At 45.7% G+C, this 24,931-nt stretch overlaps 1 protein-coding gene across 2 annotated transcripts in view; it reads right to left on the reverse strand.

Annotated features, from left to right (window-relative positions):
- Positions 1-24,931, reverse strand: part of LRBA (LPS responsive beige-like anchor protein) — a 2,244,423-nt gene that overhangs the window by 2,042,497 nt on the left and 176,995 nt on the right. For both annotated transcript variants that reach the window (XM_078676915.1, XM_078676916.1), the window contains exon 4: positions 14,282-14,382. In XM_078676915.1, the coding sequence (XP_078533041.1) occupies positions 14,282-14,382 (101 nt within the window). The remainder of the gene's footprint in view (positions 1-14,281; positions 14,383-24,931) is intronic.

A 24,931-nucleotide genomic window follows, 5' to 3' on the forward strand; every position in this document is an offset into this window, starting at 1 on the left:
CCCACATCAAACAGAAGATTACTAACTATACACAGACAGGTACACTTCAGTCATTGGAACAATGAAAGCAGATACACTCAAAAATACAAAAAATCCAGACTAAGAAGAAGGATTATTTTTGTTCGGGAAAAAAAACCTCCCTTCCCATTGTAAAATCGAGCTCAAGCAGCTTTAATCTTGTGAAATTGTAAAAATCTCACTTTTTCTAAAGAGTTAACTGCTTCAGACAACTCAACCGGTCCTGGTGTACTCTGGACGGGCATCGACATATCATTTAATACAGCATGGGGCACGCAGGTAACTACAGCTTTTAGAGCTTTTCAAATCTTAATTCTCTAAGCGAAAAAGAACAGGGTGGATCTATTTAAAGTAAAAACAAAAACCTAACCACAAGGACAGTCTATTAAAAGATTCCATGGTTTAAAAGCCAATAGTCTGAGTTCAAAGGTGGTAACTGCAAAGTTCTTTAGGCATACTTCTTTAGGCATACTGCAGTTCTAAGCAGGACTTGTAGCGGCAGTCGTTGGGTTGCTTAAAAGTTTCCATGAACAGCAGACTTCTCACCAATATAATCGCCTCATTTGAAAACGAACTAGAGGAAATATGGTGTGGAACAGTCCTTGATGGCTTTGACCAAGTAGAGTAGAAATACCTTTACAGTTCACTGGACTAGCATAAGTTTGTTTATATTTATTCATTTGAAGAACAAAGCAGAGAAGTTCCACCCTTAAAGCAGTAACAAGCTATGTTTTAATGGCTTTCCTGAATTTTCCTAAGTTGTGTTCTGCACCATGGGCCTCTGGGAAGACGTTCCACAATCTCACCGCCAAGAAAGAAAAATACCCGTCTCCAAATGCAATTGTTCTTGATCATGGAACAGTTAGCAGGAACTGGTTAAATGAGATTATGGTTCGTTTGTAGAGAAAAAAATCTGGCCAACAGGAAAGGTGGGTTGGGATGGGATGGTGAAAAATTCAGTGCACAATAGTAAGGGCTATAAAAGTCACACATGAGTGAACTGACATTGAGCGTAGAGATCTCAGAACGGGTGAGAGCCTGTTACATTATTAAGTTAATTTGCTGTGTTTCACACTAGTTCAAGCCTGTGGCAGAATTTCTCAAGTAGAGTCAAATAATTGGCAGGTGTATGTTCTAGCTTAGATTGCGTAAAGGCATTTGCTACTGGAATGTAGTAATTGGAGGTGAAGTAGGGTAACATTTTCCTCAGGATCCTAATTAGTTAGAAACAAGTGCTGGCAACTGTTGTATTTTGGGATTCATGTGAAAGACTGGAGTCGATGCGAATGCCCAAATTATGTAACACGTTTGCTTGAGTGGCTCCTCCATTTTTGCTGGACTCAACTCATGGAAATGAATGGACATCCACCAGCATGCAATGTAGAGACAGCATTCCAATAATTTTCGTCTTGAATTGAAGGCACGTTGGCACGGTTATTAGGTTAAAACAAGCCAAATATGATCATCAAGATGATGTTTGCATCAAAGTGGACAAACAAGCACGATGATTCAACTTCCCAGGCTTCCAAATTTATCAAGATGTTGTAAATTTCCCATGTCTTAGAATGGGAAAACCACCCTACACACCAGGAGTTAAACTAGAAACCTCTCCTCTCGCCAATCTTAGCATCTATTAACCACAAACTTCTACAAATACGAACCACTGTGGCAAATACCAAGAAAATATCAAGTGATATACCAAACTGCCAGGGATGTCAAAAGATATATGCATATGGCACAACAAAGAACTCAACAAAATCACTGAGTTCCCTTTCTAGAACATCTGGATACAGAGAGAAGATATGTTTCGTGGTCAGCAATATCGAGTAAGTGCTACAAATTAACCTATAGAAGGGCCCAAACAGCTTAATGTACCCCAACTAAGTTAAAGAACTACCAAAGATAAGCCTTGCCTGACAAAAATGAATTGAAGAAAGAAAATTCATAGCATACCCTACAACAACTGGATGCAGATTATTCAAATGCCACCACCTAAAATGTCAACAACCTACCATTTTGAAACAGGGCCCGATTAAACTATGTAAGAACTCTGGCTGGCTTATAAAAAGTCACTACTAATGAGGTATGAGAGACCAGAATAATAAAGTTGAAAATTGCCGGCTTACGAACTGGTAACCAATACAATGACCTCAGAGTTGGAATAGAAGGAGATCTGGAGGAATACTGCAAATCATAAGGGAGGCTACATTCTGAATAGTTTGAAGTCGCATGTATACATAGTCAGTCATACCTGATTAGAGGACATTGCCATAATCAAATCGGCTGGTGATAAGTGCCTGGATGTCAATTTTCATACAATGGATCGGAAGCTTCAGTGAAGCAACTGCAAGATCCCAGAACAGGACCCACAGACAACTGCAACCTGTGCTTTCATTGAAAGGTTGTTCTCGTTAATACATCAGTTTGCTGCTGCTTTTTTCAAATCAGAGCAATACCAAGACTTTTTGCCACCCGCTGTCTGAACAAATGGAGTTTGTATTCCAAAAGAGAACAACCACCACCTTCTCATCATTTTGTTTAAAGACAGTGGTCCTGCATTCATATGGTGATGTTGGTTTTACAGTCCTCAAAATTACACGTAGTCGCTTCGGCATTTTTGGCAATTAATATCATTAATTGCATACCAGCCAAGTATGATACTACGCTGAAGCCACTGGCTAGAACAATGACTGCCAAGGATGGTAAAAAACGTGGGATTGAGGGAAGAGTTTTGGAGAACACCACAGGGAGCTGACACAGATTCTGAATTAAAAGGGTGAAGGTGGCTAGACGGGGCTATTCCCGATAGGAAAGACTGAAATCACTTGAGGGCCTTAGAAAACAAGGCTAAACTCTTGTAAACATTTTATCACTGTTACATGAGAAACCTAATCAAATGCTGTTGAAAGGTCAAGAAATATGAGGGCAGCAGGTTTACTCTCCTCCAATGTTAACCTGATGCCATCAGCAACAACTAGCAAGGCAGTTTCCGTACTATGGGCTGCTCTAAATCCTCACTGGGAAGGGTCCAATAGAAGGTTAGCTTCCAGGCAGGATGATAACTGGGAGTGGATTACCCTTTCTAGGATTTTAGCTGGGAATGGCAGTAAGGATATACGGAAAGAATTAGTCATGTCTGATGGATCAGTCAAAGATTTATTTTAACTCATGGAAGGAGGTATGCATGATTTGTTGCAGCTGGAAACTCTGCTGCCTCAGGGGAAATATTAAGTGAGATCTAAATACGACGAAGTTCGATGAGAAAATATGGTGGGCGAGGGGTCCTCAGGAGCGCCAAACTGGATATGGCACATAGCCTCTTTCACAGAAAGCAAGGTGCTATAGCCAATGTATGTACAGCCCAGAGTGTGCAAGGTTTTGTGTCTGGACTTCCTCGAAATTATGCAACTGAAGCTAGAGATGATTGCACGGGTACGGTTTTGAAACCGGTTCAAGGGGAGAAGGCTGTTATCATATCTTCTCTTTCAGAGCATTATACAACTGAAAGTGCAGATACTCTATGATCTGGAAAAATGTTCAGGCAGTATTTAGGGCAATTAGGAAGTTTAAACAATGTTTACAGGAACCAGGTTTGAAGTTTATTCAGACTAAAAACCTCTACAAGAGGTCTTAAAAAATGATTAGACGTCATTTTATCTTGTATTTGCATAAAGATTCTTGCACTGCAGGATTATTATTTTTCTATTAAGTATATTTCTGGTATGTCAAACAAAGGCAATTTTTGTTCCAGGTTGGTTGGGGATATTGTGGAGGAAAATAACAATAAGAATGAAAGTTGTAGGAAGGACCATGCCAAAGTTTAGTACTTGATGTCTGTGTGAAAGAGTAAGTGGATAGAGAAGTTGGCTAAAGACAAGGCTCTGAAGTTGATTTGTGATTTATTGTGTGAGACTAAGGGTGGTACGTTGGGCAGTACATTGACAAGAGGGCTTTCAAACAACATGCATAAGATGTCACTGCAGGATGGTTGATATCTTGGAGACTCTAAATTATTATCACCAACAAATAGGCAGATGAGACTCACTGAACTTGCCCATGATGGGCAGCAAGGCATAAGCATGGCCAAGGAAATACTGAGAAGTTCTTACTGGTGGCTGGATATGGATCTACAAGTCGAAACACGTTTACATCAATGTGCTGACTGCAATTTAAATGAAAAATCTAAGAAGGTTAGAACACTTTCCATGGTATGTAGAGAATTTCAAGAGAAACTTGGGTAGAGGTTTCCTTTGATATATGGGGTCCTTTGTCTGCTAGTTCTGTACCAGCTTACAGTTTTGGTTTTAATGAATATTTATTCCATATGGCCAGAAATAAATGTGGCGTGAAAATGAACCACTCCGTCCATGATTAAGTCCACTGGTCAACCCTGCACGCAAACGCAAACCCAAGGGTGTTCTTACTGACCATAGAATCTAGCTGCTACCAAATAAATGGAGGGGTTTTTAAGTCGGAGAGAGATTTGCTACTAGAGGAGAGTTTTGTCTCATCCACTGCCTAACGACTTGATTGACAGAATCAATTAAGCGTTGACTGAATGCGTTCAGATATCTAGGTGCCTGGAGAGAGGTTGAAGGGGTGTTGTATGCAAAAATGGAGGAATAAAGGAAAGGCTTGCTCCACATTCTACTAAGGGTGTCACACAATTTGAGCTACTCACAAAGAGTAAAACTTGTACAACATTGGTCCCTTCAAGGGTCTGGTGAGCACAGAGAAATGTATGAATATGTTATAGTTTTGAGAAGTCTGCAGTGGACTGACTTGGGGGGGGGAATGGAACTTGATAAACAAAATGCTAATTCTGGTGTTAATATAATACCTATTGATGTGGTTTCGTGAAGGTTCCCAAGTGCACTGTGGGTAATGCCAATGTCGGCCCTTTGCTTCACAAAGTAAAAAGGTTTAAGTATCCAGTGAAGATGGAGGACAAACGCATCTGGAATCTAAACCATGTTTCTGTTGTAAAAAATAGACTTGCCCTATTCACAATGCCTTTGCTTCTATTTCAATATTTTATTAATGCTTTTTCTTTGTATAGACCCTAATGAGGTTGGTTCTTGGTCAGAGCACAACAGATTTTGATACAGAGAACTATCCATCATGGCAAGGTCCTCTTTGCCACTGCCTTGCCCTTATTTTCCCTTCAAACCCCAGTAAATTGATTATCATCCAACCAGTATGTATTTTTTGTGCATGTTCTCGGGCCTAGGCGGTGGAGTCTCCCCTTTTTTTGAGCCATGAAGTAGTGCAAAGAAAGCAAGCAATGTGATGTGATCAACATGGAACAGAGTTACAACCTTCAGAAGAAAGGCTGCCCTGGTTCTCACAAACAACTTTAAATAACATGGTGTAAGGAGGATGGACTGACTGCCTGTAATGTGCCCATGTGCCATGATGACATAATGGCTATGAAGAACCGGAGGCAGAAGCATGATTGGAGGGCAGATACGCAGGCTCAGAAGCTACAGGCACCACAATCTCCTGGCCCAGTCCAGGGCAACTAAGATAATGTGGGCTCAATATCTCCTTATCTTGTTCAGAACCCCAAGCAGGAGAGGGAGCAGTGGGAACACACACTGACGTTCCATGCTCCATTCCAGCTGGAATGCTTCACTTGTCAAAAGTCTTGAAGGAAATTCCACAGTACAAAACCGTCAACACTGCATGTTCTCAGTGGTGCCAAATAGATTAAATCAGGGCTCCCTTATGTCACCTCAGTGTGGATAAACCACTCATCATCTGCCAGACTATGCCTGCTCAACTCATCTGTCTGCTCTGGCATTCAAGGACCCTGCTAGGTGGTTGGCGACGTTGTTCCAGTCCATTCCAGAGACATTGAGCCTCCTGGTTAAAGGAGAAGGACCCTACTCTGCCCTTCTTGTTGCAGTACCGTAAGGCGATGGTTTTGTTAATGAGGATGTGTACCACCCTACCCTTATGCATCATAAGCCTCCTTTTGAGCCACCCTAGGGTTCAACTATTAACTGGCTTTGCAGCGACGTTCAAATGGAAGATCACTGCATCATGATCTGACGATGTCAATGCTACAGATTCTGAGAAGACTATGGTGGGGTTGTCAGTAAATATCCAGGCTAGTGTGTGGCCAGCTGTATGAGAGGGATAGTCACCTTTTGAACCAGACAGAGGCTATCCATAGTATCAATCAGTTTAATGGTGTCTCAGTCTTCAAAATTTTCCATATAGAAATTAAAGTCTCCAAGTACCGTACAGTCCTCGAAGTTAACCTTTGCTTCCAACACATGTCAAATAGTTTCTGGAAAATTAGCTCTAGATCCTGGGGGGCAGTAAATTAATAGTACATTGAAAGTATAGTGATCATAATAGAGGCACTTCAAAATCATGGCTTCGAGAACCTTGGACGAGCAGACCTTTGAAATAGTGCACTTAAACCCTTCGCTGCTAGACCTTCCCCGTCCCCTTGCTAAGCTTTTTGTTGGCTATTTGGGGGTAGTCGCGCTTAGGCCCCTGTAACTTTTTGACCATATAAGGTCTTGGAAGGGAAACGTTGGGGGGGTCCACGCAACCCATACCTCGCTGGACTCCCCCAGGTGCCTAGTTTTCAGAAATGTTTGGGTTTGGTAGGTTTCCCAGGATGGTCACCGAGCCCGGGGCCAAAAATCCAGGTGACCCCCCCCCCCCTTGCAAAACCAGGTTGTTTTCTGATGTCTGCCCATGCCTGTCGCGGGTACTTGACCCACCCACGCGAGTAGGTATCATGTTCATCGGAAAACTTTGAGAAATGCGGTTTGGGTGGAATTTTGTGGATCCACACAGATTAAAGAACTTTCCATCAAAGGAATGTGAGGATTATTGTTCCCAAGTTTGAGGTTTGTAAGGTATTCTGGGTAAGAGAACCTGGTCAGAGCCAAACAAGCCACCCCATCCTCGATTCCCCTGGGTGTTTACTTTTCAAAAATGTATAGGTTTGCTAGATTTCCCTAGGTACCGGCAGAGCTATGGTTCAAAATCTACAGCTAGGCACTTTGCAAAAAAAGGGTCAGTTTTCACTGTAAACATGTGGTGTGTGTCCACGTTGCGGTTTGGGCCGTTTCCGGTCGCGGGCACTAAGCCTACCCACATAAGTGAACTATCATTTTTATCGGAAGACTTTGGGGAATGCGGGGTGGGTGAAAGTTTGTGGATCTGTGCAGATTCCAGAACTTTCAATCACGGAAATGTCAGAAAATATTTTACATTATTATTATTATTTTTTTTTTTTACAAAGTTTGAGGTTTGCAAGGGATTCTGGGTAACAGAACCAAGTGAGAGCCACACAAGTCACCACATTCTGGATTCACTTGGGTGTCTAGTTTTCAAAAATGTATAGGTTTGCCTCCTGGGGGGAGGGAAGAAAGACTGTGTCATTTTTTGGGGGGGGGGGGGGGTGGGGGCATTGGCATACCCATTCTAGGCAGCCCCCACCCCAGACGGTAGCATTTCTTTTGGGGTGGGGCATTGGCTTGCCAATTCTGGGCAGCCCCCACTCCTTTCTATGTAAGAAAAAAATCCCTGGCACCTTGTGGGCTTTCTGCCTCCCCCTCAGGGCGGGGGGGAACGATCAGGGGTTACTGCCCCATCTGCCTCGTTGGGGGAGGGGGGTAGAAAGACCGTGGCATTTTGGGGGGCATTGGCATGCCTATTCTGGGTAGTCCCCGCCCCGAGCTTTGGAGAAAGAAAATCCCTGGTGCCTAGTGGGCTTTCTGGCCCCCTCCCCCCGGGGCAGATAAGAGGCTATTGCCCCATCTGCCTCCTGGGTGGGGGGGGGGGGGGGGGGGGGGGGGGAGGAGGCAGAAAGTCTGTAAAAAAAATGTTGGGGTGGTGACATTGGCATGCCCGTTCTGGGCAGCCCCCATCCCTAGGTGTGTATGAAAAAAAAATCCCTGGGGCATCATCTGCAAATACTGGAAAAGGAAATTAAAATAAAATAGGAGGTAACACTAAAAACCCATAAAAATATTAAAAGGAGTGGTTCCAATGTGGCACCGATATGCGGCAAGGGTGGGAGCCTGCCACCTCCCAAAAGGTTGCGCTCTAGCACGTACAAGGGAAGTAAAATAGAGGCAGTTTTTAGAAGGACTGGACCTTCAGAGTTGTGCTGCATGGACGCGCTATGTCTGCTCAAGCAGAGGCAGTGGCTTCTTAGCCAGTAGCATGTTTGCAAAATAGAGGCATTTCAGCCCAGTGCTATGGTGTAGTCGGCTCCATGTCCACACCAGACAGTATTGATCATGTATCTAGGGCAGATAAGCTCATTGCAAATGACCATTGCGAGCTGGCGTGAGCGGGCTTTGTCAGCCTGTTTGTCAGTGTGGGGAGATGCAGTGTGGGGTGGAACTCGTAATAAGCATAGTGGGGTTGTGCACAGTGTTAGTACCGGCCTATATCTGGACCGCTCAGCCCACCGAATCCAAAGGGCAGGGGAAGAACTTTCCGGGCCATCCGCAGCGGTCAACCAGCCCATGCCAATCGGGTCAAAAGGTAGTGGACTTGGCTAAAAAGGCCCGGTAAGCAACATAGGGAGATTGGTAAACAAGCAGACAAACTTAGGCAGTGACACCCTTTTGGTAACGGCTAGTCTCCCAACCAGGGATAGCAGGAGGCCAATCCATACCGGAATTCGTTCCTCCAGCTCGGTCATAATTTTCGCACCAGAGCTGGGACAAGCCTCTACTAACCTAGGTGCTTAATCTTTCAGTCTGCCCATTCCAGTGGCAAATCTCATCATGGTGTTGCTTGGGGAAAATCACGGAGTTAGACCAGCAAATCATGATTTAGAGAGGGCACTGAATAATATAAACTCACACAGTATAGGTGACAAGTTCTGTACGGGGTCTTCCATTTGTTTGAATATTTTTATTGCATTTCTTATATGAGATTACATGACAAAAAAGAAACCGCGGTTGTTTCAGGATAAACTTGTTTTCTGTATCCGTCCCTTATACACAATAAAAGGAAAGAATATGGCAAGAATGTCAAACACAGCTGTGCAAGGATATACATAATCAACAACAGTTCGCTAAGATAACAATTTTTGTCACATGCGTCCTGCAAGTCAAACATCGGGTTAGGGCACCTTTGTCATTAAACAAACAGTTCAGGAATAATTGGGACCACTTGAAAACAATCAGGATTACTTCCAGCAAACTAGATCAGGTACAGTCCGGCTAATAGGTGCCATCCCGGTTGGAGGGTGCATTATGTAAGAGGAGGTCAGGAGATTCTGAGTGTTTCAGTGTGTCAGGTCATGTACATCGTACGTCAATGTCCCCATTTCTAAGGTGTGCCTCCTGCTCCATACCCAAAAGAAGCGCGCTCATCCCTGGGAATTGCAGTGTCAGCATACTCTAATCCGCATTAGCGGTCACTGGGTGAGGCCCAGAGGGATCCGCTGGTCAATCAATATTCAATACCTTATACACATGGTAATAAACGTTGAACAAGAACTCATTAGAATAGGAACTGAAAACTAAATAAAATCAAATCAGATGGGAAGTAACACGGGCAAGGGTGGGTATGTGCGTTTCTCTGTCAGCAATGTAAGTCATCCGGTGTGGCGTATATTCGTTGCAGTGGGAGGGGGGGGGGCGTTCAATAAAGTTCTTGACCCAGAGGAGGCAGGGGAAAAAAGTGTGCAGGCAGAGGGGGAGGGGTGGGGGGGGGAAGGGGAAGGAAGGCTCGCAGAGGTATGGCTAAAGGGGGCAGTCATAGCTTCCTTTCCAGTGCCGCGGAGGTCGCATCCCTCGGGACTCCGCAGGCGTGCCCATTGGGTATGTACCAACAGAGTCTACCCTCCCATGGAGGTATAAGCGCAGGTTTGCCGCGCTGGGCAGCCTCCGGCTCCGGCGTTACTGCCGGGGCAGTGATCAAAGGGGAGTGTGTCTAAGTAATACCTCCCTGCAGACACGCCTGGTGGAAAGCAGCCAAAGTGTCATCCCAGACCTGGGCTATGGGATACATGCGGAGCCCCACTGTTTCTTCCCTGTGCAAAGCTACACTCTCCGCTCTCACCCAATTATCAAAGGAGTTGCGCCAGTGTATTGCCTGGGGAGGCTCGCCGTTCTTCCAGCGCTTAGTAATAAGTCTTTTCGCTGTTATTAAACCAAGGTCCCAAAATCTGGCCGGGACCTTCGTCTGCTTTGTCCGCCTATAAAAGCCCAGTAGACAAGCCTCCCACGTGTGTGGTAAACCTCCTCCCGCCCCTGCCGTCAGGGAGGTCGATACCGCCTTCCAGTAGTCGTGTAGAGAAGGGCAAGCCCAGAGCATATGTAAGAAACCTGCATCTACTAGTCCACACCTGGGGCATACTGATGTGGCGAGTCCAAAATAGCGGTTTATCTTATCTGGGGATAAGTATGATCGGTGTATGATGTAGTATTGAATGATTTTGAAGCGAGAATTGCGCGGGATGTTAAGTGCCCCGGCTAGTACCATCGCCCATTCTTTGTCGGTCCAGTCCCGTCCCCTGTCTTCAGTCCATTTATCTCGTAAACGCTGTGGGGAAAATTGTGTATGCGTGTGTAAGGCCTGTGCGAGCCAATGCACCACCTGGGATCCGTTCCCCATCACATGTAAGTATTGTATTAGCAAGTGGGTTGGCAGTTCTTCCATAAGGTTACACCAGGCTTGTGTTAGCGTGCGTATGAGCACTGCGTGTGTTAGGAATTGTCCCACAGGCAGTCCCGTGTGTGCAGCTAGCGCCTCGAATGGAATTAAGGCACCTTCTGCAAACAGGTCCCCCAGCGTATCTAATTCAGCCCGTGCCCAACTGCTCAATGCCGCTTCCGTGAGCGCGCCGTCTTCCCAGGGCGTCCCCAGCAATGGCAGATTTGGAGCATACGGCTTGGTGAGGCTCGTGAGTTTCAGACTTCTCACGTAGCACTTCCGCGCCACCACCAGGTGCAGCTGCTCGGGGCACTTGTGCAGCTGTCATGACCACAGTGTCTGTGGCAGTGTCTCCTAGGTTTTTCCCGCTCAACCAGTAGGTCACCCACTGCAGCTGTGCAGCTAGGTAGTAGAGCTGATTAGGGACAGCCAGTCCTCCATTTTCCGCCGATGCATACAGTGTCTTCAGCGCAACCCTGGGCCGCCCTGTATTCCATATAAGCCTTCTGATCAGGGTCTCCAACTCACGAAATATTCGGGTAGGGACATAGACTGGCAGGTTGGCATGGAAATACAGCAATTTAGGCAACGCTATCATTTTCGTCAGAGTGATTCGACTCGGGACATTCAGTGGGAGAGAGTTCCAGAAAGCGACCTGCGCCGTGAGTGGAGATTGCCCTTATTAAATTGCCTACTAATACATCGGTGGGGTCTCGATACATGTATATCCCCAGATAGCGAAAAGTGGCAGGCTACCAGACAAGTCGTTCACCCAGAATCGTGATGGCACATTCCGGCGTTGCGGTGTCAAAGGAATACACTCCAGGCTTTCCCCAATTAACTTTAAGACGCGACATCTCTCCGAATGCACGGAATATGTCGGTGAGTACCGGTGGGAAGCAAGTCAGGTCTCTGATATAGAGTAGTAGGTCGTCGGCATACAGCAACACTGCATGAATCCCATCGGCCAAAGGGATGCCCCAGTCCTCACCGGAGGCTCGAAGTTGAGCCACCAAGGGCTCCATCATGAGAGCGAAGATTAGGGGGGAGATGGGGCACCACTGTCTGGTACCTCTGCATATCCGAATCGGGTCAGAGAGCAGCCTGCCCGTGCGAACGCGTATGTGGGTCTCTGGTACAGGAGTTCCACCATCTGGAGAAAGTCGTCGCCCAAGTCATCTTTCCGCAGCACCGACACCAGGTAGGGCCATTCCACTGAATCGAATGCCTTCTCGAGATCGAGTATCAGGCACCCTGAATAAGGCCATCGGGGTGTAGCTAGACTCTGTACCCTAAACAGACGTCTGATGTTATACAACGTGCTGCGAGTTGGTACAAAACCGTTTTGGTCGGTATGAACAAGAGTAAGCACCAGGGGTGCCAGTCGCTGGGCTAACGTGGATGCCAGGAACTTGTAATCTGTGTTGAGGAGGGCCAGCGGCATATACGAGCCCATATGGATCTCGTCTGTGCCCGGCTTTAGGAGAGATATTAGGTTCGCCTCGTTGAGTGTAGGCGGAAGAGCAGAATCAGTGATTGCCGCCTCAAACATACGCAGTAGTTCAGGAATTAGGATAATAGAGTAGGCTTTGTAAAACTCCGCGGGTAGTCCGTCAGGCCACGGGGATTTACCGTTGGAGAGGGAAAAAATGGCTGTTCGGAGTTCCTCTGACGTAAGCGGTGCACCCAGGTCTTCGCGCTGCGTGCCATTGATCTCTGGCAGGGGTAAGGCAAATAGATATGCCGAGATGTCGGCGGTAGAGACCCGCAGACGAGAACGGTAAAGGCCCTCATAGTGTGTCGTGAAGGCCTCGTGAATAGCCCTCTGTGTGTATACAGTGGTGCCTTGAGCTGTGCAAATGGTTGTTACCGGGGTGGACTGGATGTCTCGCCTGATCAACCAAGATAGTAATTTACCAGGCTTGTCCCCAAGGTGATGAGTACGCGCTGAGTGGGCAGTGTAGTTTAAATTTTTCAGCCTGTCAAGTAACTGTGTGTGTTGCTCCCTGGCCGCCATCAAGGTCCCGTCATCTCCCTCCACTGCCTCCTGCTCCCCAGCCAGCAGGTCAGACTCGACCCGCGTCAGCTCTCCCTCGATCTGCGTCCGCATTCCCGCCTGCATGCCCAGACAGTGGCCTCTCGTGACGACTTTAAATGCATCCCATTCTAATTGCGGGGTGGAGGCAGTGTGGTTATTTTCTTCAAAATATTGCAAGAGGCGGGTCGAGAGCGCTTCTCTGAACGGGGCGTCCAGCAGCACATCTGGTTGGAGCCTCCAAGTGGGCACCGGTGGGTGTGGGTGCTCTCAAGCCAGGTCTAGAGTGTGGGGGTTATGGTCAGAGTGAGTTCGGCCCAGGTAACAAGTGTCCGTGACATGGGGGAGCAGGTCGCTTGTCAGCATGTAACTGTCTAACCTGACATGCAATGTGTGGGCACCTGAGTAGTATGAGTATACCCTTGCGTGTGGATTGCGACCTCGCCAAGCGTCATGCAAGTCCCATTGCATCGCCCAGTCCGTGAGTGCCCTCATGACCCCATTCACCGGTGCGCTGGCCAGGGAGGGGGGGGGGAATGACCGGTCCAAGGTGGTGTCCAAAACACAGTTATAGTCACCCCCGACTGTACGGGGTCTTCCATATATGTTGACAATGCACACATACACTGAAACTGTAAGCCTGTGAGCCATGTAATGAAGACCCGGTTACAATAAGTTTGTCTCAAGCGGGCAGAAAGTGGTTCCATGGCAATTGCATATAAAACTGAAGAGAGAAGGTACCCCTGCTGAGGGCCTCAGTTACTCATCATGGGGCCAGAGACTATAACATTGATCTGGTAGGAGGAGATGCGTAGAGGTGACCGATCTAGAGGAGAAAGGAGGGGCTGAGCGTTGCAATAAGTCAAAGAGGAAAGGCCACTCGAGGGAGTGAAAAGCTTTTGTTGCATCTAAGAGTGCTACAGCCGAGAGTTGTGGATGGAGAGTGTGAAGCAGGGCAAAGAGGGTGCGAAGGTTGTGGACAGTGGAACATCTTATGATAAAGACAGACTGATCTGTTCTGAAAAGGATAGGAAGAAGGGGGAGGAGGTGAGGGGTTTTTGGTCTATGTTTAGCATGGAAAGCGACCTGTAGAAGTTGTAGCCGTAAGGGCAATTGTCAGGTTTTAATAATGTTACTATTAAGGTCTCTCAAACCGATTGGGGCAAGTGGCCTGTCTCCCTGGCGTCCTCATACATTGCCAATAAAGACAGGACGAGTTACTCCACTTATTCCTTGAAGTATTGAGCTTCCTGTCGGTCCAAGTCAGGGTCCTTATCACCAGGAAGGCTGCTTCCATTTTATAATAATTAGGTTTTAAAAAAGTATCTATATACAACATACAAGTATGTATGCTTCACCATTAGCTTTGAAAGAATGCTGCCTGCACGAAAGCTACAGCCATGTTTTTTGTTAGTATTAAGAACTATCGCTACAACACAGACTTCAACAAATAGCCCACATAATTATTTGGAAGTTATTAAACATCTCAGATATAAAAGCAGAGAAAAATGATTTACTTTATAAGTGCACAAGTTCACTTTTAATCACTAGGTAGGCAAAGCTTATAGAAACAAAGTTCATTACCCATTGTCCTTTTTCTCCTTGAAGTTTGCCAAAGAATAGTTTGAGCTCTCGAACCGTCAAACTGTAGCCTGCAAGGACTCCCAGCATATCAACCAAGAGATCTGGAGACAAAGAACAGAATGAACATTAATAGGGTATACAGCTTTATAACAGTACAGAATCTTTAACGTTTACACCTCTCTCCATCAGACTATGGTTGTCATTATATAAAATGTGCCAAGGAAGGGGATTACTAATTTGGGAAGGGGAAACGCTTACCAACTTATTAAACCCATACTGATTAGGTCTCAAGATATGTCTAAGTGAAACTCTGCTCAAACCTGGTAACTATCCTGGAAACAATCCTGGTAACCAGCAATTTCTCAAAGAAATGTGTGTGAAGTTTAAACAGTACCACAAGTGTTAAAGTCAATAAACCATCACAGTAACACTCCCAAACCAAATTTAGAAAAATAGAGAAAGTGTGATAAGTGAAAGGATATCAAAACTAGAAAAATCAGGTAACTGGAACAGGAGCTCCTTTACATTGCTGCTTTACCTTAAAAAAATCGTATGAGTTTGCAGTTCACGGAGACTTAGGTCTGATGTCAGGTACACTGTGATGGAGCGAAGGTCGTCTTAGCTAGAGTTCTTACTTTACCACTTAGCATACTATTTGGAGCTCATAGTCTTTCAGCAGGATAAAGTATAAGGCTGAAACCAGCAAGGGTCCCCTGAAGTCTCATATATAGTGATCAAGCACTCACTGAAGGCACTTCTTTTGCCAGTGGGACAAAGCTGGATTTCTTAACTGCTGAGCTCAATTGATTTGCTGCCTTGCACGGGTCTCCAAATTCTACCTTTCAACTTAGTGACTCTGTTGGTTCTCAAAATCCACCAGCAGGGCAATGCCCAGAGGTGGAAGTCGGGCGTGGCTCTGTGTGGCAAAATACCTTTAGCTCAAGGTCCTGATACGAACCAGGTGAGGTTTCCCACTGAGGTTGCCTGCTCTTTGACAAGTCTCATTCCCTTGTCTCAGTCGTCTGGAAGTAGGAATAAGGACAAAGACCGGTATTTCTCCAACCGCTCGGAAAGTTTCTCTGGATCACTCCTGCAACATGCAGGTGCTAAAGAAGGTTTCTCGGCCTCAGTTCTCCCTCTAGCCAGAAATCTTGCAGGGTCTCATTCGCAGTGGTCCGCTGGGACTTGCTGGATTCATGAGTCATATTGCTTTTTGTGTCTGTGAAGCAGGAAAAAAGGAGGCCAACGACATGATGCTTTGAAAACAGTTCCAATTCCTGATGGTCAGCAGGAGTTAAAAGTAGTTGACTTTTCTTTCTTCCATCATTCTGGCAGCCTGCTTTCTTCAAGATGTTTTCGTCCTAGGTGCAGAAATGTTTTGCGGTGGTGGTGAGTGGTCTCAGTATTATCCTGTGCAATAGCTAGCGAATTGATCCTTTTTTATACCCTATCCAGCCTTTTCTCTTACAATATCCCATCAGAAAGGAGCTCACTGGCTCTTCCTTAACTACTCCCTTATTTTGATGCATGGCCCTCCCTCTGACAGGGTCAAAAATATTTTTTCTCCTGCTTGGACTGGAGACAGAAAGTCAAGGTCGGTCCTGGGAGTGAATGAGGGTAAACAATTCCAGCCCTATGTGACAACTCCAAGTCAAAAGTGTAAGTGTGAAAGCAATGCTTTGTTCTATCTGCTGTCCATGTTCCACTCCCAGATTATCCCAGTTAAGTGTCCAATTACTGACAACACACTTGCCTTCTTGAACCCAAAGGCTAAGCTATTGCCTTCGGGCAGCAGGCCTAGCCAGGAACGTGTACGGAGTCGCCGTAGTGAGCCAAGAGGAAAACTAGTTGTAAACCATTTTGTCTAAGGCAGCGCAAAGTATATTTTAAAAAAGCCATGTTTCCACTAAAGCTATTACAAGCCTACTTCCAACATGAAATTACATTTGTTAAATCAACTGAATAATAACTGAATCATTTGCTTGCATTTTGCAAAGCAAATATATAACAATTTAAGTTACACATAGGCCTGTTCATGGAAAATTTTGTCTAAACTATTTATTTATATAGTTTTCTCTAGCGCCGCTGTACGGCTCAGTATTAGGGTGTTTTACAAGGAAACTATGAATACATAGGGGCATAACCCATAAGTGCAGGAAAGAACGGTCAAGGTCATTCCTACCATAGATTAGCCACAAAAGAAATGCGTTACTTACCTGTAACTGCAGGTATCCAGTATTGGTGTCTTTCATAGATTCACATGCCTGAATCATTCCCAGTCGTCGAGATGGGAGTCCCCGGTACATAGAAAAGTAATGTCCTATAGACATACATAGAGAAAAGTAGGCCTAAGGGCCTTGCCTTAGTAGCCTATCTATGTCCTTTTGTAAAAAGGACCAAACTCCTGAAGTTAGCCAATCAGCTACCACCTCCCTCTAGAACCTTCCTGCCAGGAGCCTCAGTCCCTCAGATTTTCGTTCGCACCAAGCTAGGTAGACGTAATATATGGTATAGAGGGAGAGATGAGGCCTTCCTGGGGAGGCAGGAGGGTTGCATGTGAATCTATTAAAGACACCAATACTGGATAACTGCAGTTACAGGTAAGTAACGCATTTCTTATCCAGTATTATGGGTGTCTTTCATAGATTCACATGCCTGAATCAGAGTAGCAAGCAATACATTATGCACATTTGTGATGGAACATTATGAGCAGTCTGAGATAATACATATCATGCGACTAGTAACCATCAACAAATACAAAGAATAAAGTAAATAAATGTGCATACCAGTACAGGATGGTGGGAAGGAGGAAGGCTCATCTTACTGGAATAGATGGCGAAGTACAGCCTGGCCCACAGCTGCATCCTGCATCAGTTCCGTATCCAGCCAGTAGTGCCTGGTAAATGTGTGCGACGACTTCCAGGTTGCTGCCCTGCAAATGTCCAGAATCGGCACTCCAGCGAATAGTGCCGCCGATGTGGACACAGCTCTTGTGGAATGCGCTCAAACTGTGGAGTGTAATGGACGTCCGGCTTTGTCATGGCAAAAAAGCAATTGCAGATGATATCCATCGTGAAATGCTTTGTTTGGAAAGTGGCATGCCTTTTCTAGGTCTGCTGAAAGCGATGAAAAGCTGATTCGTTTTTCTGAAATGTTTTGTTTTCTCTAGGTAAAATTTAAGACATCTTTTTAGGTCCAAAGAGTGAAGGGATCTTTCAGCTGCGGTACTGGGATTAGGGAAGAATGAGCGAAGTACGAGTGGTTCATTTAAATGGAAGTCCGAAGGGACTTTAGGAATGAAGCGAGGATTAGTTCTTAAAATCACTCTGTCTTCTCTGAACTGCATGAAAGGATCTTGTATGGAAAGAGCTTGTAACTCACTGACTCGTCTTGCTGAGGTCAAAGCCAAAAGAAGTGCCGTTTTCCATGAAATGTATTTGATATCAGCCCTATGGATGGGCTCAAACGGGTGTTTCATCAATTGGTTGAGGACCACATTAAGGTGCCATGACGGCGGAACTCTTCGTGGCCGTGGAAATGATCTATAGAGCCCTTTAAGGAATTGCTTTATTAATCTGTTGGACCATAGAGAGGGTCCTTTTGAAGTTCTTGTAAAGCGGGAGATTGCCGCCAGATGAACTCCGATAGAGGCATGGGCAAGTCCCGATTGTGCCAGATGTAGTAAATATGGCAGTAATTGTTCCGGAGTGATCCTTAAGGGATGGAGATCGTTGTCCTTGCACCAAACACAAAAGCGTTTCCATTTCAAGGAATAAGTTTTGTTTGTGCTAACTGCTCTTGCCTTAGCGAAGACTTCCTTGCACTCCTGCGGGATGTTTAGCTGGTAGAACTCTCGGTACTCAGGAGCCATGCCGATAATCTGAGAGATTTCAGATTCGGGTGGAGTACTTGGCCGTTGGACCTCGAGAGTAGAGGGATGCTGATCCAGATGGATTGATGGTCGGACTGAGAGGCGACGGAGGCCCGTGAACCAATGCTGTCTCGGCCAGTATGGGGCAATGAGAATCAATGTGCAGTGCTCCGTTTTCATTTTCCGAATGACTCTTGGTATCAGGGGAGATGGCGGAAATGCGTACGCAAACACGTTGCGCCATGCGATGGAAAATGCATTTCCTAGGGACCGCGGTTGGGGATGCCAGCTTGCGAAGTTGTGGCATTTGGCGTTCTCCCTGGTGGCAAAGAGGTCTATTTGCGGTCTCCCCCATTCCGAGAAGATGTCGTTTAGCACTTTTTGGTTGAGTTCCCATTCGTGGGACAGAGACCTCTGTCTGCTTAGAGCGTCCGCTATGACGTTGTCCTTGCCTGGGACATACTCTGCTGTTAGTTTGATGTTGTGTACTAGCCAGTTCCAAATTTTTTGCGATTCGCGAGATAGTGTCAGCGAACGTGTCCCTCCCTGCTTGTTCAAGTAGTGCATTGTTGTCGTGTTGTCCGTTCTTACAAGCACTGCTGAGTTTTTGATGCGAGGGAGGAATGCTTTGAGAGATTGGAGAACTGCCCTCAGTTCTAGGAGGTTGATATGTAATTGTCGTTCTTGTTCTGTCCACTTGCCACTGATTTGCAATTCTTGAAGGACTGCACCCCATCTTTCTAGAGAAGCATCTGTAGTTATGACATGTGGAGTTGCAGGCATCAAGAACGTTAGACCTTTCGATAGGTTCTTGTCTGTTCTCCACCAAAGTAAGGCCTTGGTTATTTGTCGAGTAATGATGATGTGATCCTCGAAAGAACCTGTACATTGAGTCCACTGCTTGGTCAAGGCCTCCTGGAGGGGGCGCATTCTGAGCCGACAGTGAGGAATGAGTAGTATGCAAGAAGACATCATCCCTAGTAGGGACTTGAAAGTACGGACTTTGATGGTGTTCCTGGAAGACACTGCGGTGGCCAGAGTGATCAGTTTGTGTTTCCGTTACCGAGATGGGAATGCTTTGGAAGAGGTCGTGTTTAGAGTAGCCCCCAGGAATGTTATAACTTTGGAGGGCTGTAAGGTTGATTTCTCGTAGTTGAGTGTCAGGCGTTTGAAAATAGTGAGACAGGCGTTGGAAGACATTCGTGCGTCTGTCATGGATGGTGCCTTCACCAGCCAGTCGTCCAGGTAGGGGAAGACCTGGTGTCCTTGCTGACGTAGGAAAGCTGCCACAGGAGCGAGGCACTTTGTGAAAATGCGAGGCGCTGATTTGAGGCCGAATGGGAGGACACAGAATTGATAGTGTTGACCTGCTACTGCGAATCTTAGGAATTTTTTGTGGCGCCTGTGTATTGGGATATGGTAATATGCGTCTTGCAGGTCTAAAGACGTCATAAAGTCTCCTTCCTCTAGAGATCCCAAGATTTCCTGGATGGTCACCATTCAAAACGATTGACTTTTCAAGAATGTATTGAGTGCCCTGAGATCTAGTATGGGCCTCCATTTCTTCTTCTTCTGTTGTATGAGAAAGAAGCGGGAATAAAATCCCTTCCCTTTTTGAGCTGATGTAACTCGCTCTATTGCTCCTTTTTTCAACATTGAAGAGATTTCTTGAAGGAGTAACCTTAGGTGCCTGTGTTGGATCTTGCGTGGAGGAGTTAACGGTGGGATTGAAATGAATTCCAATGAGTGTCCGTGTTGGATTAATTGGAGTACCCAACGATCCAATGTTATTAATCTCCAATTGTGGAGGAAGTGTGTCAATTTTCCTCCAATTTTGAAAGAACGAGACGGTGGAGGGACTGGCTGTTGGAAATGGTCATTGGCGTCCGCCTGCTGGTTTCCTCTGGGTTTTCCCCCTGTAATTCGATATCCCGTAGGAGGTCTGACGACCTTGTTGCTGTTGCCGCTGCTGGTATTGGGAACGATTTTGATTATAGGAATAAGAGGATTTTCCTTGATATGATCCCCTGTAAGAGGGTTGACCTCTGCCTCTGTGCCCTCGAAAGGACTGGTTTTTGAATTGTAGTGTGCCGAGAGCTCTTGCAGTGTCTGTCTTTTTTGATTGTCTGCAAGGCCTCGTCTATTTTGTCGCCAAATAGGTGTTACCCGTCATAATGCATGTCCAAGACTTTGGTTTGGACCTCCTGGCGGAAGGATGTTGCTTTGAGCCATCCTTGTCTGCGCAAAACTGCTGCACCTGCCAGCTGCCTAAAGCCTGTCATCGCGACATCTACTGCAGAATCGATTATTTCCGATGCTGACATTTGTCCCTCCTTAAGGAGCGATTGAACCTCATCCTTTAAATCTTCAGGTATATCTGCTAGGTATGGGACAATGTCTTCCCACAATTGTCTGTTGTATCTGCCTAGTAGTGCAATGGCGTTGGCCACCTTGATAGTCATAGCTGACGTTGTAGAAAAACGTTTGCCGATGCCGTCCAATTTCCTGCCCTCCTTGTCTGGTGGCGCTGACAGTGGGGAGGACGGATTTCTAGAATTCTTTTGTGCGGCTTGGGTGACATTACCATATCTGGCTTGGGATGGGCATTAAGGCAGGTAGGTGCTGTTGTTGGTGCCTTATACTTCTTATCCAGTCTAGGTACCACTATTGAAACCGATGCAGGTGTTTGCATTAGTTGCTGACCTTGTTCCCAAATGTGATCTATTATGGGAATCGATCTAGCCGTCTTCTTGATTGGATCCTTAAAATCGTAGAGGAAACAGTCCGTTTCATGCGATTCCATAGTCATGTGGAACCTAGTGGCTGCTCTCTCTATCAGATTATGGAATCCGCCAATATCCACTGGCGGAGAGTCAGAAGTAATGGGTTCAGGCGTGGCTGGAGAATGAGCGATATAATCCCCATCGTCTCTGTGAGTGGACAGGTCGTCTCGAACCTCCCCTTCTTCTGGTTCATCGCCCTCTTCCTCAGAAGTTTGAATGTGATGAATCGTTTCCCTCTCTTGGGGAATATCCTAAGGTGGTGGTCTTGTCTTTGGAGATGGTTGTGGTCTGGATGATGCTGGAGATTTCTCTTTAGAAGGGGCCGCTGGAGATTCAGGGAATCGTTTTTTATAGTCCTCTATCAAGAATTGTAGATCGGAGACTATAGCAGCTGGAAGGCAGATCATAGGTGTGACATGAGTCTGGACTTGTGAATGAACAGTCTCTTCCGTAAAAATGACCTCATCTCCATCGTCATCTGTGCTCTGGCATTTAACAATGAGATCCGATGGACTAGAAGCCTGATCGAACTGGTCATCTTCTGATTCATCATCTTGTAGCAGACAAGATGGGGATAATTTTTGTACCCTACTTGGAGATGTTAAATCTGGCGTAATAGGGTTTTTAGAAATCTTTTTTGGCGGTATCAGATCTGATTTTTTCCATGGCTGACGTCGATCGTTTTTCAATCATTGACGATGAGGTCGTCGACGGTGCCCTCGTCGACGGCGCGGTCGTCGGCGGTGTTGTCGTCGACGGTGCTTTTGGCATCGACGGTCCTGTCGACGGTGTCTTCGTCGTCGGCGGCATACTCGTCGACAATGTCTTCGTCGTCGACGGCGTACTCGTCGACTGTGACTTTGACGCCGACGATGCTTTTTCCGTTGTCGATGTCTTCGTCGGCGGTGCGCCAGATGTCGATGGCATCTTCGTCGACGGTGAAGGTGTCGACGGTTTTGGTCTCTACGTCGACGGTGTCGTCGTCGACGATGACGATGACGTCGACGGAACCTTGATCAACGTAGATTGCTTTTTAATAAGTACAATCGATGACAGTGGCTTACCCGCCGTCGACGATTGAGTGGTCATCGTCGTCGATGAAGAGGCTGACGACGCCATTGTCGTCTAAACCGTCGTCGTCGATGTGGAGACGTAGGTGGTTTTTCTTGAGGAAAACGTCGACGAACTCGTCGTCTATGACTGCGATGGCTTTCTGAAGGTGGGAACATCCTTCACAGACGTGACAGATTTTACCTCAGAAGACTTTGTGGCAGTCTTTTTATGAGGAACGTCCGTAGGGCTAGGGGAAGCAGCCCTTGGCCTCTTCAAGGACAGTTTTGATGAAACTGAAGCCATTTCACTGCCCTCTGAGGACAGGACATCATCATCATCTCTGGTTTTAAGTCTGTTTAACCAGAGGAGCAGTCTCCCTTCTCTGTCTTTAAGAGTCTTGGTAGAGAAAGTTCTAGAAATTCTACATTCTTTAGGAGAATGGTCAGGGTAAAGACAGTAGAGGCAAGTTTCATGCTTGTCATCGACGTGCAGTCTCTTCTTACCACAAGATGAACAGGCTCTGAACAGACCTTTCTTCTGCTGATCAGCCATTGTTGGTTGTGGAAGAAAAATATTCAAGTTTTATGATGAAAAGAGATAAATCCAAGAAACCTGAGGAGAACTCAGGTGGGGACTCCCTAGCACAACGTGCGGTAGAAAATCTGAGGGACTGAGGCTCCTGGCAGGAAGGTTCTAGAGGGAGGTGGTAGCTGATTGGCTAACTTCAGGAGTTTGGTCCTTTTTACAAAAGGACATAGATAGGCTACTAAGGCAAGGCCCTCAGGCCTACTTTTCTCTATGTATGTCTATAGGACATTACTTTTCTATGTACCGGGGACTCCCATCTCGACGACGGGGAATGATTCAGGCATGTGAATCTATGAAAGACACCCATAATACTGGATAAAGATACAGTTACTATAGCTACAACAAATAAACGGCTTAGACTGAATATTTTAAACAGTATATCTTCATTCTTCCAGGCCAATGGGTTATACTCACATTAAAAAAAGCTTTTGGAATTTATCCAAAGAAAATGTGCACTATTCCCAATATGTAGTCTGCCATTATTTTTTCTATATATTACGCACCCAAACCTATGGGCCTCATAGCAATTTATTTTGGTCATACAAGGGAGTTGTACACCACAATCCTCACATGCCATTTAACTTTCATGCCATTTGTGTATTTTAAGATTTTATTGTGCCATCTACAATGCACTTTACAGGAAAATTAGATAAGCCAGTTGGGTGAAACCAAATTTAACAGAATCATTTTAGTGGCAGAGCACACACACTGTATAGGAGTACCACAGTGCACAGAGTCCTAGTATCATTGAAAATAGAGTAAACGGAGATGAAAAGTAACGAAAAGGCAGATTTCTACAAAATGTTTTATACTATTCTGCATTTCATCTATTACATTAATGTGTGCTCTCCAGATAATGGTTTAGTAATTGTACAAGTCTTAAATAGGTAGTATCAGATGAATCTAAAAATGTGTAAAACTTATCACACAACAAAAGAATTTACGATATATCCGTGACCGAACCTGGACAGAATCTAAAACTGAAAAGCTGTAAAATACAGCAAAATAAAAAAATCATTACAACAAGGCATTCTCATACATACAAGGGTCTTGCTTCTTTAAATGCTTTATCTGTGAACTATACATAAATGCTTACACAAACATGGAGTAGACTTTTTTATTTGATCTTTTACAGTATCAGCTGTAGCCTCTTTTGAATGCCTTTAGATCAGGAAAATAGAGAAATCAGACAAACAAATTTTGTGCCAACTGGGCGATATAGTAATTTCCTAATCCGCAGCAGGTCAGGGGAATTTGAACACTGTGAATCACGTAGAGATAAAATTGACAGGACCCTCTACGGCATAGCACTGAAAGCAAGGTGAGGAAAGGTGTAAAAGCTGTGAACCTAGGTCACTCCCTTTATATCCTGTTACCTGCTTTCATTTTGGGTCTTACCAACTTTTAGTGCAAACCCTCTTGTCTAAAGGTACATTTCAACGCAGTGAAGAAGTGCTATGCACATGCTGGTTCACAGTTTTTCACATGTAATAACTATGTAGTACGTCAAAGTACTCTAATGGCTAAAGAGTCGTCAGAGGGACCTCTCAGTCCGCTAGGTCCTCCTGGAGCACTTGCAGCTTGTGTGGTAGAACGTCCAATCATATTCCTATGGGGGCCCACGAAGGGCACAGGCCTACTCACATCTGAGGGCCACAGATTTAGCCTTACCCCATTTGGGAGTTGCTGTGCATCAATACTGTAAACCTGGTAGAATGCTGGCCTTCCAGTGCATGGCAATGGATCTCCAAACTGAGTAGCACCAGATCTATAAAGCGGTTAGTAGCGCTCCTTGTCATTTTACAGTTGCATAAACTCAGAACTCTGCACTCTATGGAGCACAGCCCTGTGTGTACCGTGAGGTCAGTCAGTGCGTCAGTGACTTCTGTTAATGTGCTGCCACCATGGGGCAGCTTCAAAACTTGAGGGCTTTATCAGCGTCCTGCGCTGAGCATCTAGGGCAGCTTAAGGTGGAGCCGCAGGCCTTGTGCAGGTGTGCCAGAGTGAGATATGCACTGTGCAGGATATTATGTTGGATGTATTGGAACTTTTTCTAATTCCTTCTGCGTCAGGTTGCGCCCTACATTGCGATCCCACTTCGGCATAGTTGACTGCAGAGGGTCATGCAGTGTGGATGCTAGAGCCCGAGTGAACCATGTGATTAGTCTGCGCCCGCTACCTTTAGTGTGGAGCTTGAGTACCAAGGGTTGGTATTACGGTTCTGTGTCAACTATCTGCCAGTCTCGCTACATTTCGGCCACCAGTTCGTTATGTGCCAGGAAGTGACCCACCGGTAAGTTGTGATCTGTCTGCAACTGCGCAAATGGGATGAGAACGCTTTTCTGAAACAGTGCG

This window comes from Lissotriton helveticus, chromosome 2_1 (assembly GCF_964261635.1).
Source record: "Lissotriton helveticus chromosome 2_1, aLisHel1.1, whole genome shotgun sequence".
In the NCBI taxonomy this organism is placed as follows: domain Eukaryota; kingdom Metazoa; phylum Chordata; class Amphibia; order Caudata; family Salamandridae; genus Lissotriton; species Lissotriton helveticus.